Source organism: Loa loa, assembly GCF_000183805.2.
Source record: "Loa loa unplaced genomic scaffold supercont3.54, whole genome shotgun sequence".
NCBI classification, from domain to species: domain Eukaryota; kingdom Metazoa; phylum Nematoda; class Chromadorea; order Rhabditida; family Onchocercidae; genus Loa; species Loa loa.
In genome coordinates, this window is record NW_018108234.1 from 77788 (window position 1) to 93589 (window position 15802).

At 31.2% G+C, this 15802-nt stretch overlaps 2 protein-coding genes across 2 annotated transcripts; one reads left to right on the plus strand and one right to left on the minus strand.

Moving 5' to 3' along the window:
- Positions 1-2712: 2712 nt before the first annotated feature.
- LOAG_03508 (hypothetical protein) lies at positions 2713-8184 on the plus strand (the record flags this gene model as incomplete). The annotated part of the gene is made up of 11 exons (XM_003139045.2): positions 2713-2913; positions 3170-3402; positions 3625-3807; positions 5217-5406; positions 5645-5765; positions 6003-6097; positions 6373-6453; positions 6664-6762; positions 7135-7218; positions 7724-7843; positions 8086-8184. Exons 1-11 carry the CDS (start codon positions 2731-2733, stop codon positions 8182-8184), a joined length of 1488 nt encoding a protein of 495 aa, XP_003139093.1. The 5' UTR covers positions 2713-2730.
- A 3369-nt stretch (positions 8185-11553) lies between these two features.
- Positions 11554-15458, minus strand: LOAG_03509 (hypothetical protein; the record flags this gene model as incomplete). The annotated part of the gene is made up of 8 exons (XM_003139046.1): positions 11554-11927; positions 12218-12347; positions 12578-12692; positions 12780-12862; positions 13388-13472; positions 13840-13973; positions 14484-14590; positions 15266-15458. 8 exons carry the CDS (start codon positions 15456-15458, stop codon positions 11554-11556), a joined length of 1221 nt encoding a protein of 406 aa, XP_003139094.1.
- Positions 15459-15802: the final 344 nt, after the last annotated feature.

Here is a 15802-nt window from a genome sequence, read left to right on the forward strand (position 1 = left end):
GTTTTCCCGTCCTTTTTTCTTTTTTTTTTTTTTCTCGTCCTGTCTCAACAAATTTAATCTTTAACTTATCATAATCTTCATAAAAAATTTTTACAATAACTAATAATGCTATTATTAGTGAAAAACAGTTGGTGATATTAGACAAGCTAACTAAAATATTGAAAAAGTGTAGAAATAAATCATTCGAAGATTTATTATATCTTTTTCATAATTAATGATTTAATGAGTAAATTCTCGACTACTATCTCTTTCATGCTATATTATTTATTCGAATTTTTGCATTTGTTAAAAAAAAAAAAAAAGTGTTGAAAATGAACGAAATAATATGAGAGAATGAATGTAAGCAATATTTAAGCTTCCTTCTTTTAATTTATTACATTTTAAAAATTAATTTTTTTTTCTTTCTTAAACAATGAATTATTTGATGAGAGATTGTAATGGTGCAACACAAAAATACCATACCATATCATTTGTTGAGGAATGCATCAATTCTATTCCTTCGTTTGTCTATATGTTATCGAAAATTGAACGTTGTAAATATCATTGGTCCTTTTTTTTTTTTTTTTTTTTTCATTTGTCTACGTTTATATCATCGATTTATATCAATACAAATGGCATTATTGCATTATATTTGTTATGTGTAAAAGATAAAAGAAGTTATTTGTAAAACAATCCCGGAAGTTATGAGATTCCCGTTAGAACGAATTTGATGAAAAGTGTCATTTTAATAAGGAATGATAACATTTAGGTAAAAGATAAGAAGCGCTAATGTTATTCATTATTAATTGGATATAACAAATGATTGTAAGCATTTGATTAGATTAATTAAGAGGAGATTAATTTAGTCATTTGAACTACTGAGTATACCACGATAGATCACGAATAATCAGATCAGATATAAAATAAGAATAATTGTCCCATAAGAATTAGCCTATAAAATAATCAAGTAGTACTTTCTTTATCGATTATCATGATATGATAACACAATTTTCAAATAGTATTATATGATCAACCTATTATTACTTACAATAAATGTTGCTTGCTATGAAATTAGATCGAATTAAAGTTAATTGAAAATATTTGAAAGATAAATACTGTCCCAATCATTAATCTTTATTTAAAATTCTTTGAATTGGAGTAATACTAAATAAGAAAGTTTTCAATCACAGTATATGTTTAAAAGAAGTTTAATTTTTCAAACAGTACAAAATAAAAATGTCACACTGAAACACGCTTGAAATTTAAGCTTAATTATGAAATAATTTGTAACATTGTGACACTTTCTTATTGAGCTTAAAAATTTGCTCTTCATTAATGTCACATTTGCAAATGCTAATTTTATCTCTAGCGAATTGTTTTTTTTTTTTGTTATAAACAAAAACAAATATTTGTTAATATTTGGTTAAGACTTATATTTTTGACAATGAATTGTTAAGAATGAGGTAGTACATGATATTATAGCCTAAAATTCAAGTGTAACTTTTAAATATTTAACTCGATTGAATTCAGGAATCTCCGGGAATTTTCAATATATGTAAAATAATATATATATATATATCTATATCTATAAGTGTGTGTGTGTATGTGTATGTGTGTATGTGTGTGTGTGTGTGTGTGTGCCGGAAGCAAACGAAGTAGCAATTAGATGGATAGAAAATTGAATAATGTGATATTGAAAAGGATAGAAAATAGGCTCCGGAATGTCGCCACTATCTGTCGGTCTGTTAAAAAATAGAAAAATTTATAATGATAATTATTGGATTCAGCGAAAGACAATTCATATAAGATCTATTTATCTATTTTGTGCAAATAACAATTGCTACCTTTCTAAGAAATGAAATAGAAGCTTAAGATTATGTGCATATGGATTTGCTACCATTTTCAGGAAATTAACTAGCTAGGTTGTTTTTTTTTTTTTTCTGAATAGAAAGAGTGCTAAAATTGACAAATTGCGCCATCGCTACCGTAGTAAATCCAAATGCTTTCAATAAAATTAATGCTTGTGTTGCTATTGCTTAGGGTTATGGCATATGCCCATTTGTGGATTTCTTTCCATCCCTTTTAGTTGGATTTCATAGTCTCTATGGATTACGGTCCCTTATTTTCATCATCTGTCACCTGTTTTACCACAACCATAATCCAATCTGTTTTCATTTCAACAGTTTCTTGCATTTTTAGATATTTTACCATAATCGAATTTTGTTTTTGAAAAATATTATGATGAAATGATAAGAGAGACATGATATGGTCATCGTATCATCTAATTACAGTAATAAAACTTTAAGCATTCTTTTATATTCTAAGTGATGTAATGTTAATATTTTATCTAAACAGTAGTGATTTCATCGTTATCTACTATATACAGTATTGAAATTAGTATTTAACATCATTTTAATTCAACTTCCAATGAATCTTATATTATTTGGTATCTCTCAGTGCATTACTCCATATCAGTATAATGGATTGCAATCTAGACAGGCTGAATGAATAATATAGTGGAAAGTAATCCAGATTAACTGAGTGATATATTGGAAAGTAATCTAGAGAGATTAAATGATAAATTTAGAAATAGACTGAATGATAAGGTCAAGATAGGTTAAATAATAAATTTTGAAATAGATATGTTAACGGGTTAGAATTATGCTTCCTTCATGATTATGAAGATCGAATGAATTTATTCAAAGTTAGATTTTGTTTTTTTTCCTTTGTTTTTTTTCGAAAGTCGCCGAAATGGCGTCGGCGAAAAAACGAGTGGAAATGGCGATGGCATCGAAAGCGAAACTTCAAACAACAACAATGACGAGTACTCCTCATGTACAGATTAACACACATGTTGATGATCCACAAAAATCATTAGAGGAGCTTTTTACGGAGGGTATGCGAACACACGGGAAACATTTTGAACGAAAAAAGGTCTTCTTTCATTTAATATAGTTATTGTATAGGATTAACCATACTTTAACCATTATAAAATGTTTGTTTAAATTTAACTTCAATTTTAGCACGAATTATTAATTGACATTATATAATGGTCACTCTTAAAAATTTTGAAGGAATCAAGAAAAATATTCGCGCAAATACTATGACTATTACATAGATGAGATGGCAGAATTTCGTATGATAATAATAATCATAATAATAATGATTATTATTGTCATTATTATTTCAGCCGAGTGTGCCAGCATCATTTAATCAGCGACCGGTGTCATCATTGAAACCACATGTTTCTTCTGCCGAAGGGTCAAGTGATGATGGACTTGGCTCTAGTGGCCGGCAAACTTTAAGTCCAAGTTCGGTCTCATCCACACAACTCAATACATCTTATCAAGGACCTTATCATCCTAGGCAAAGTTCTGCACCTGCTTTAATCAATTACGAAGATAACATTGAGCATCACTCCAGGTATTATTTTCTTTTCCTCTTTATCATATAATATCTCAAAGTTCTGCTTGCTTTTTTCCATATTCAACTGTTAGATCAATTATGTTGGCTAAAAATTTTTTCATTCTAAATATTTGACATATTTTAAACTCATTTGACAAATAATGCTACGTGAACGCTAATTAATGTTCTTACTAATGTTCTTTTATCATTACTTGAGTTAGATTTACTTATAAATTGCAGTCGCTTGACATCTGGTGTAGCACATGCGCCTTCTAAATCATTAAGTGTTATGGCGGTATCGAATGTTGGTGAACAATATCAAGTTGCATCTCATCGCGCTGCAAAAAGCTGTGACCTGGATTGTGAACCTAGCAAACATTTCGAACAAAATTACACACCACAAGGACAACCCTATTTTGTCGAGTATGTCCTTTTATATGGTCATTTCAGTTTTCATAAGAAATAAAAAGTGAAAATCTCACCCTTTTCAATTTTTAGCAAGAAGAGAAGACCGATACTGTAGTAGACCAACGAGAAGTTGGTACTAATTTTTAGCTAGTTGATATTATTCGCCCGATATTGAATATTCTTTTTGGTACCTAACAATCATTGTTTTGTTTTGGTACTTTATGATTACAAAATTTTTCACAATCTTGTATGCAAATATTTGAATGGTTTTTATTAATCATTCCAGTAATTAAAATATTAATTATTTAAATCCAATAATGCTGTTTGAGAAATGATACTGCTTATCGTTTTATGAACAGTAATGGATTGTTTTCAACAATCATCAATTCCCACTTCAGTGTGCTTGTGATAATAAATTCCAGAATTCTAGAAATTATATTGTACAGTTATTTGACAGAAAAAATATTGATATATAAAGGTAAAAGAGGAAATATACTACAAACTATAGTAAATTTTAATATTCATCGAATTTTCAACATTATCACTTCAACTTATCAGCTTTCCTTTACACATTTCGAAAAATTAATAATTCAAAAAGTTGAAAATGGTGTTTTTTTTTACATATTTATGCATAAAATCAGTGACTAATATAATAATCATAACGATGATATGAATAAGGCCAGAATATTTGATAGAAACAATTAAGGATTGATTGATACAGGATTGTGAGTGTTATGACTGAGATACTATTACTACTACTACTGTAAGCAAGGATTAGTATCAGCTTATTACGGCGAGAGGAATTATGCGATCGTATGAAGTGAAGAAGGTGTCTTCCGAAATCCGGACATTATTACATATCAGACGATTTTCGGTTTCTTCCGGGAAAAAATCCAGAAGTGAGAAGTGAGTTGAAGGTTTGCGGTAAGATTAGTCTAAAGTTGTCCACTTATTCTAAGAAAGATGTTTTTCATACAGAAAACCTGTTAACACCACCAAATACTACTACAGTATAAGTCAATTGGGTAAGATGAACGATAGATATTTTCCCAAACAAATAAATCTGCGCTAAAGTCAAAGTTGAAGTTCAGTGAACTAGAAATTCGATCATTCCATAACAAGATCAAAATGAAACTAAGAATGAAAGACAAATTTCATGGCGCCAAGTTTATAATGTCATGTCATGTGGTGTCATTCTACTGTATTAAGAGCACAGAGAATGGGAAACGGAAAACTTCAATTATTATTAGTATTATCCATTTTATAAAAATTGTTTTTTATAAGTGTAAAGTAATGAAGTGGAAAAGTTTTCCAAAAAATTTTCCTGATTTTGTGACTTTCCTGATAACGGACAGGATAAGGAATGTTTTTCCCTTTTTATTGAGCAGTTTTCATTGTCTTCTCATTTATCCATTAGATTTTAGAAATGCAACAGAAGTTACTTACTGGAATGAACCACGCGCTAAAAGTCAATCGTTAGACCCAATGGCTTTGGTAGCCAACGAAAGTTCAATGATAGAAAGACAACAACAACAACAACAACAACAACAACAACAACACCACCAACAGCAACAACAGCCTATTTTACAGCCTACGGCACCTGTGTCGCAGACTGTACGTCATTTTCCACTCTCTGGGATGCATTACTTAGGTAATAGGATACCGGTTACTTAATTACTCCAATAATAAGTAATTAAGTAACTTTTATTCGGTATTACCAGAAATAACAAAAACCAGTCCATTGGCGAACCTCGATACGATTAAACATTAATGAAAATCCTTAAAAGAACTTTTAATACAAATGTTGAAAGCCTTCTATTATAATTTATGTACAGTATTGCTTTGCTTAAAGGAACCGGACGATGGTTTAGGACCTTTACCGGATGGATGGGCAAAACGTTATGATCAGAACGGTGAAGTTTACTTTGTAGATCATAATAGTCGTGAAACAACCTGGTATGATCCCAGAATACGTACGTTTTGCTTTATGCGAACTAAACTTGTTGCTAATATAATAAAATTTTGACCTTACTTCATCCAGTGTGATCGTAGAAATTATGGCAAAGATTATTTTAGCCAATCTTGGCTAAGTCTTGGCTGAGAATATTTGACGCATTATTGTTGTGTGGTGAAAGGACTTCTTTAAATTGTATAATTCGAAATACATATTGATTAATATGTATGAGAAGTAAAGAAAACAAATGTTATAGCACCACAATTACAAGAAGAACGAATATGGCAAAGGCATGGATGTACAAGACAGAATGCAGATCAAATTAGGAGAAATGTTTATGAAGTACCACAGGTATTGGATTATTCATCTTTAATCAAAAATCTGAAACATTCTTCAGAACTTTTCAGTCTCTTAACAGAACATAATAGTATTATCAGTTATCAAGATGATAACGATAGCTATGATTACCTGAATGATTTGAAACAGATCTTTGCAAAAAAGAATAGTTCTAGGCTAAGTTAGAGTAGTTCTTTTTTTTTTCTGATGTGGGTAGGGATTGGGATAGTTTTTTTTCTGAATATGTATAACATTCTTTTTGGTATCTTGGTGCTGATCGTTTACCACAGGATGATTCATCAGTTCGAAGGCAGCAGTTGCAGATGGAACGGCGTGGTATGCAAGAACGCCAACAACAGCTTTACAGACAGGTACCCACAATTTCACTTTTAGTGATATTCAATTTCCGCGCAAAGAATGAAAGGAAGGGAAGAAGAAAGGGCACAAAAAGGAAAAAATGTTTTGTATGGGAAATGTGATTGAGAGAGGACTGTGAAATGAAAAATGTCTCTTAATAGAAGCTTTTTTTTTTGATTTATTACAATCTATCATTTCTACTAATTTAAACAAAGCTTTTATAGGGCTGGATTGGGCCACCATGGCAGCAGACCGCTCAACAGCAACAACATCAACAGGCTCCAGTACCTTCGTTAGTACAGCAACAACCTGAAATTCCTGCGGTGCGGAAGCGATTTAGAATTTGCTATACCTATTATTGAAAATACTACATCATCATTTTTTTTTAGAACGGATAAGAAAGGGGATATCTAGTGATGAGTAATTTTCCATCAGAAAAATTAAAATTAAGTATGGAACAAGAATTTAAGTCATGTTAAACTATTAGCTTCTAGCATGAACTTTTCTGGAGAGTTAGGTCAAAGATCGTACACTGTACTAATATATTTTTTTGTCTTTTTTTTTTTTCTTTAGAATCTTTTTATTAAACACTATTAGATGTAACCGATAAAAATTTTTTGCCACAAATAACTTCCTTTCAATATCCTTACATTAAGTCTATGATCCTGTCTAGAAATGTACATAGGAAGTTTCAGGTTTCTGGTTACAACGAATATTACATGTCCGGTCAAACAGTTGGCAATGACTTTATCGGAAGAACTCCATACTATGCTCATAATGTATGCGTTTTTCCAGTCATTTTCCTATTATTTTAAATGTCCCTCCAATGAAGAGAACTAAATTGAAGATGTTTTTTTTCTGGAGGACATTGTTTGTATGGCGCAATTCTTTGCATAAAGTAGCATTGCTAAATTGAAAATTCATCACATTTAGCAACTGATCATTATCCGGATTGAAAATTGAAAGGTCAAGAGTTCACTAACGATTTAAATAATATTCTAATAAATGTATGACTATTATCTTTTTGTTATTTTTCGATATTCAGAAATCCGAAATATTATCAATTTTTTTCGTTTGTGCATTTTGATGCCTTATCAGCTCTGCTGATCAGAGAAGTTGTAAACTCGTTAGAATCTTAATCATTTTATGATTTACTTTTTAATTCATCTCTACTGTTCGAATATTTGATCTCTACAACAATGCAAATGTGGTAAAAATTAACATGATGGATGACAGAGGAAATAAAAAAGTAATAATTAAACTGAAATCATTCAATTGTTGCAGAGGAATATATCGAATGATTCAGCTGTAGACAATACAATGGAAATCGATTATGTAAGCGTAGGTACCGTAAGTATGGTTCCGTTACAAAGTGCTCATGAAATTGACCCGAATCTTGTGAGAGTAAGTTGAAATTTTAAAGATAAATGATCAGAAAATTGAAGAGTAATTGACAGATTGTTTTCAGAATAATGAATTTGTCCTTTGATAAAAGTGTAGATAAACTGATAACGTTTTAATACATTCTGATGTAACATTCAAAGCACTGGAAATCTTTTTTGCTCTCTTAATTCAATGTAAATAGGAAATGATAAATAAATTTACGTGAACGTAACTCAATTAAAGGTAAGCTACGCGAATTTTAGGATTTAAATGCGCAAGATTTGAATCCACGTGATTTCGACCAGTATCTTCAATTGAATGATAATCGTTCATCAGCAGCTGTTGCTAAACCATACATATGAAGTAAACATTAAAAAAGAAAAAAAAGAGCAAAATTAAAATACGAACGATTGGTTCGGAAAAATGAGATTTTAATCTCATCATCAAAACTTGTCAGTAGTTCGCTTCGATGCTGTTAGATCCAGAATTTTGCTATCCAATGATCAGCTTAACTACATATATATATATCACATCTGTATATCACATCTGGCAGGTTAGCCTGTATCAACAGAGCAATGAAAGGTTTGCAAGTTTTAGTTCCATCTAAACGATCGAGCGATTTTAATTCTCTATTTCCTTTTAAGCGATCCTTTCCTTCTTATGTTATTTGTCATTTGTGAAATCCCATCGTTGTCACGATTTAATTACCACTTTTTTTTCCTCTTTTTTTCTTTTTTAACATCTTACTGCCATTTTATTAATGATTCCTTAACAGGATGACGAATTCATTTTCTTTTTTTCTTCTTTTGCATTTTTAATTATTTGAAAACATTTTTGGTAAAATTCTAATTTACCATTTTAATGTTTTCGTGTATTTTTAATGAAATAAAATGTTAGCATTTATCGAATGATGTGAATTAAAATTGATGAAAGAGTGCGCTTTTATTTTTGCTTATTTTATAAGATTGATTTGGAATGCTTGAGATGAACTGACGAATTTATATTGCTCAATAGGAGGATTAAAAGAAGAATTAAGGAATTCTAGATTTGAATTATTTCTGAAAAAGTTAACTTCGTTAAGAGAAATGTCAAATAATTAACTTCTTTGGTGTGGAAAATATCGAAAAGTTAACTTAGATAAGGGAAATATCACTATAAGTTTACAATTTAACTTTCACAAAGTTTCCTCAATGTTCACACATGGGATGTATTACTGATAATAGCATGTATTGACATGCGAGATACATCCTTACTGGAGAGCAATTCACGTACCATTTGCCATATCATTCCATTTAATCCCGCTTATTAGTTACAACAGTTGAAGAATTTAATGGACGACAACTTTGCTTGCATATCTTCCAGAAAAACGACAAGTAAATTTTCAAGATTTTAGCACCGGTATTATTTACCTAATCGAGAATTTTCCAATGCAATGTTCATCTTTTTTCGACTTTGAAACAAAAAATCCTCGATAATTTATGAGGGAAAATTAATCAACAGGTGAATGATAACAAATACAAATCATGCTTGTTATGTTGTTATTGTTGCTACTGCTACTGCTACTGCTGTTGCTGCTGCTGCTGCTGCTGCAAAACTTGCATTATTGCAAAGATGAAGTGCAGCTTGAGATTCCTGAGAATGGAGTCTATATTAGAGAGCTTGTGCTATGCTTCTTCTTTCTTTAGCTTATTTGAAGAGTTAAATGTAAATGATTAACTCGGTGATAAGCTAAGACCATATTTGGTTCATTTATCAGTTCCGTACGAGTGCAGTTGAATTTTTCTTTTTTTTTTTTTGTTCTCTAACTAACAATTGTCACATTGTATTCGTTTCTCTGTATATCTTTTAAGAAAAATTTGAACATTTTCCCATTCAAAATCCCTTTCAAATCTTCATAGTTAAATTAGGTTATATGAAGAATTTCTTGCTTAGCTAAGAAATTTCCATCGAAATTGTTTTGTCGAAATTTAACAGTAAAATTGTACTTTTACTTGGCTAATTAGCAATTTTCCAACTAACCTCATTTCCATTCTCTCCTATTGTCTTCCCATTTTTTTAAGTAAAACTTACGAAACATATTTATTTTGCTCATATAGTTTAGTTGAATGTTTGATTGATAATGATGATAGTGATTCCCGTGATTATTGTAATCATGACAACGGTGGCAATCGTAATGATAATAATGGCAGTAGAAATGAATGATGTAAAGTGACGGTGAATAGTAATTATCACAATGATAATACTACTGGTGATAATTATAATTTTATTCATGATTGTTATGTATTTTCCTCGAGTGCTCTGTATATGACACCTATTATGACTTCTATTCATTATAATTAAATTTTGTCAACTATATATATGATCAATGTTGATTGCATGTGATAAAGTTAATTTATAAATTGCTTGTTGTTGGCATAAATTAAATTGTCCAAAAAGAACTCATTTATTGTACCATGAAATGATGCAGTGAGTACTTTTTTTTTCAGAAATTTTTTAAAAACTTTCGAATTCCTTAAGTTTCAATTCAATAAACTTTGTAGTACACCGAACTACATCGTAAACCAAGCTATCAGAAGCACAAAATGTAAATGTTCCTGAAGGATTCAGATTCAAATTACTTTATTTTTTAAACGGCTGCAAAGTTCTTAAACTTTAATTCAGATTCGAATTGCGGAAGAAAAAAATCCAAATGTTTATCGAGGATTCACATTCGTTACCTTAAAATTATTTTATTCGTGTCATCAATTAAACGACTCTGTTTACTTTGCTAGGACTATTTGCTAACTCATTGTGCTGTATCTTATTTATCTGCTATTACATCAGGTGAGAGAGACAATCCTTCCTTACTAAGGGTAGAAGTATTCAAAGTGTGCATCAACTTCTACACCTGGATGAAAATACTAGTTTATCAATAAACAGTAGTACAACAAAGCAATGCACCATTGTTTCTTTTCAAAAAAAAAAAAGAAAAAGTTCCTAATAAATACTTACATTTCGATCGGAAACTTCGAATTCAAAAGTATGAGGGCAGTAATTTTGTTATAATACAAGGATCAAAAGGTATTTCATTGAGAACGATATATTTAATAGCCAATTATTCTGACTATACTATCCTAACTTATCATTTAACAACATCCCTTTGAGCAGGAGAGAAAAGAATAGCTTTGTAAATTTGAATAAATTCGCTAGGATGTAACCAGTTTGTGGTGACAAAGATAAGATGGCCTCAAAGTTAAGAAAACATATCGAACAACTGATATAGTCTAAAATCCAAGTACCACAGAAACTAAACATTAAATGGAGCGACCTATAACTATTCAAGATCCGCATAATTTCAAAAAGAGCAAATAAATTTTTTTTTTTCGTCTAATCGACAAAACTGGGATAAACCGGAACAGGACAAAATAATGAGTCACAGGAGATTGGATGTGCAAATGTGCATCATATTTGTCACCACTGCTCTCGAACGTTCACCATCTACGACATAATTAATAGATAAATCAAATAGAATTACGGTGGGGCATCTATTACTGATAATTGCTTGGCATCAGAACCTGATATCATCAATTTTCATTGCCTTCACTATTTATTCATTAGAATCAGCCCTTTTATAATCCTGTCTCACGACTCTTCAAGATGTCCGTTAAATGTAGCACCAGAAATCAAACAAATTAACAGATATTAATTGTTTCGAAATTGTGACCAATTATTCCTACAATTAAGCGAATATTTTAAAGTGCAGTAACTTGTTCATCGTACTGACTTTCATCATCATCGTAACGAATTTCGTTATTCCGATCACAGTTATCATCTTCAGCAGTGCTACTGTTAAAGCCATAATCAAAATCATGATAACCAGATTCTTCGCTTATTGTGTCTGTTTCTCGTTCCGATGATTTTTCTGCGCTCGGTAATCTTCGTCTTTCCCATGTTCGATTTTCTGAATCACTGGATTGCATCCCATCATCTGAACTAACACTGGATGGTGGACCAGATTCCAAGTTTGAGCTAATATCACTAGCCACTGATCCATTCCGCTGTTCTTCTTGCTTTAGCCTCTTATCATATAGTCTCCTCATTAGGTGCTGTTTGCTATCACCACCGCCTAGAAAATGTGAATAGTTTAATTGCTTTGAGTGTTGTTCTAAAGATTGAAAGTAAAATGAACTTCCGAAACCAGTAGAGTTGGTCCGGTTACCACTTCTGTACAGTGTTAAATTTTGGTATGGTATCCGAAATAACTTTGAAACTTTCGACTGCACCAAAAAAGCATCATTGCAAGGAAGCAGTAACAACACATATCAAGTCAATTTCTTAACTTTTTTTCCCTTTCAAATTTCATTTGTAGCAAACTGTCCTGCCCTCTCGTCCTTTGAAAGTAAAATGGAAATGAACCCTGGAAAGAATTCTGTCGAGAGAGCGAAATTTCCGCTGTTTCATTACTTTCCAAACTATTCATACTACAAACATCACCACTGACCGCTGATTCCCCATAACATAATGAATCTGTGTCCGAATATTCGTCCTGAAATTTAAAACATTTCCAGAAACCGGTGTTGGTAACAATTAAAAAATAAGAATGAATCGTATATTAAAGGGGAAAAAAAATTAGTCTGAAAATATATTAATGATTTCAAAGACGTCTGGAAATTTTGTCTTGAACCAACTTGTAGTTGTATTTAGGAATTCAGGAATTTAGGATGTAAAAAATCCAGATATATGAAAAGGGACGGATTTCAGGATAAAATCAAAAACCTGTTGTTCCTCAGGATATTCATTTTCCTCATCGATAGCAAACAGTCTTGGAGCACTTTTTGAAAGACTAACTGGAGGACGAAAATTGAGTGAACCTGTTTGCAGCAAGAGTTTTCTAAATTAAAAATCAATCTGAATGGGAAGAAGGCCATATATCACTGCAAATTATTGGTACTTAACATCAATGTCAATGATAAGATACCTTTTAGGTCCAATAGGTGGTTGTCCAATAGTCAAAGCATTGATTCGAGCATTTTGACGACACAATTTCTCGCGCCGATATTCCTGAAACTCAATCCAACTACTACAATCATTATTTAAGTTAATGATGAAAACGAAATAATTCAAATCCTAATTTTCTAATCTGAGAAAAAATATCTAGTGATTGTATGGATGAAATGGCATGTGGCAAACATACCATCATAATCAAGAGATTCTCAGCGTATATGTCTTTTTAGAATGATATTAAAACAATTAATCGCTAATATATTTGTAATGGGAAATCAAATTTTTGGTTTTTTGCATCTTTAGGTTTAATATTCGCTATATTTCATTTAACAATGATTAAAGTTGGTCACACTATGGCTTCATGCAGTTGGAATAGATCCAGGAGATTTCAGATATTGAAGCTCAGGTAGAAATAGTAGTATTGTAAACATCATTGTAGTAATTTCGATATCGATAGCAACAGTTTGTTTTGGAGAATGACAACTGATCAAGGGATTAGAGAAGGGATCAAATGGAGTGGTAGATGACATGAAACACTTTTATAATTTTAATTCAGTCGAAAAGTGTAACATTAAACATTACCTGAAGGGCAGCTCGAAGATAATGTTCAAGTGTATCAGCTATTCTATACGGATCTGATCGCTTTTTGCATAGTGCTGCATGACATCTGAAATTTATAAGTTAAAGATATATAGCTTTGAATAAATTTAATCTAAGCTGCTACACATAACTTGATCAAAGAAATAAGTATCGAACATGTAAAAATAATAAATAGAAATAAGTGTCGAATATTTCGAAAAATTCGTTGTCATCTATAATTTACTAATCGTTCTCATTCTATAACTTACTATTATGTTATCATCCTTAATATACTGTTTCATTTCATAGCAGTAAATAAGAGCGGAATTTGAAGAAACCGAAAGTTATCGGAGAAAAAAAAAATTATCAAATCATTCTTATTCTTCAACAAGAAATTTATTTCAGATGATTTGTTTTTTAAAATTGTGGAAAAAGACTTGCAGCTATTATAATACCTCAGTTCTGGTTTCATCTTTTTCCCTTCGTGCTTATAAACCCAACAAAATACTCGCGGCAAATTTGACGGAGCCGAACAATATGTCAACCGATGTGACCAATACTCTGTGATACCTTGTTGCTTTGTTTCTGCCTATAAAATGATCTTATTTTAAAATTTCTAAGGAGAAATTCCTTGGGATCGCTCATGAAGCTATGTTTTAATTTGCATCTAAGATGCGGCAAACTTATCTTTCTTCAGCTGTCACCAAAATTCATCAACCACTCTCATTTCATTCTATATTTAGCTCTAATCACTAAGCAATGAAACTTCCTAAACGACTAATTAGAAGAACAAATACTGTCATTTTGCTCATTATTATTCCCAGTTTAAAAGTTGAAATGTTTGTTTCTAGATGTTAACTGAATCCATATAAATGAGCTAAAGTCAAATTATAAACGAAAACAAAAATAGTGTTTTTTCCTTAACTTTCTTTCACTTGTGATTATGTTATGAGAAATCAATTCGTTGTACCAATTAATTTGAAATAAACTTATTCTACACCGGGAAGCTTGGAAAAAAACAGAAAAAACGGTTCCACAAATCAGCTTTCCTTACACCATGTTTGATTCCATGCTATCATAATTTTTGGATCTAACTAACCTTAAGTCCGGAACGTGTAACAGTGAGTTTCATAGGTAGCTCCGCACGCTGCCTATTGCAATACGTACGCCAAATTAACGAAAGAGGCTTCGCCAAACATTCCTCGCCTGAAACTTTCGTTTTCTATTACTTCGTATAATTGACTAGAATCAAACAAGAGAGAGTTTGAGTATTCCGAAATACTACTGTAAGGTAGTGGCTCCTAATCTTTTCTTGACCAGTGATCACTTCGGTTTTTTCATTTGTAACAGCAGGGACCACAAGGTTCAAAAATAATAAATTCTGTTCATTTGGAAATAAACTTTAATCAAAATTTGTTTTTTTTTTGTATTAGTTTACTAAACATTGATAAGAATAGCCCTCGCCTGTTTTTCTACTTATCACGCCACCACTCTCATGAACTATACTTCAGTTCTCGCAGATCATCTATGATCCGCGGATTATCGATTGAGAATCACTCTCTTAAAGCAATGGTATTTACCCATATTTTCGGAAGAAATAAAATACTTTATAATCACTATTTCTATGAAAATAAATGAAGTACCATTAAATTTCATCCTGTTTATGTAGACGTCTTTTTTTCTTCTTTTAAATGGAAATTTAAGAAAAAATGTTGTTCAAAATGAGTGCATTAATGAGGCAAACGAATGCATGCATGTACATGCAATCTGCGCAATGTTATGCATGTAGGTATTCATCGAATGCAATTACTGGCAATTAACTAGTGGTGCGGAAATGTAATTGGATCGAAAAAAAAAGAAATAGATGACAAAAATACATACCTTTAGCGATGATGGTCAATACATTACCAAGGTAAACAACGTGATAAGTGTCATCCGGTGGATTTATTGTATAATGTTTTCGTCGCCGGCGAAATGGAAATGTTAAAAATTGTTTTGTACTGGTTGTTGCTTTATCGCTTACTTTATTACTGCCATTGCTGGCACTTGCGATAGTGGTCAAGAATGATGACATGGAAAAGGAACTGAACTGAAACATTATCCGCAAATCGAATTTAATTTTAAGAGATTCAATATGTTTGTTTAGTTCACTTGTTCATTTCTTTCGTATTAGTTGACCATTAATTCTCACCATAATGGTTACTAAATGACCAGTTCATTTTATATTAAAAGACCGAGACAGGCCTGAATGAAAACGATAAATTAAATATCATTTTATCATAAATACATGATATAAATGAGTTTCTCGTAAAAGCCATACTTTGGCTATTTTTTTTCGCCTAATCAAAGAACACACTGTTATTAATAATTTTGAATAACATTAAAACAATCTGCTAAGTTTACACATTTAATTTAGGT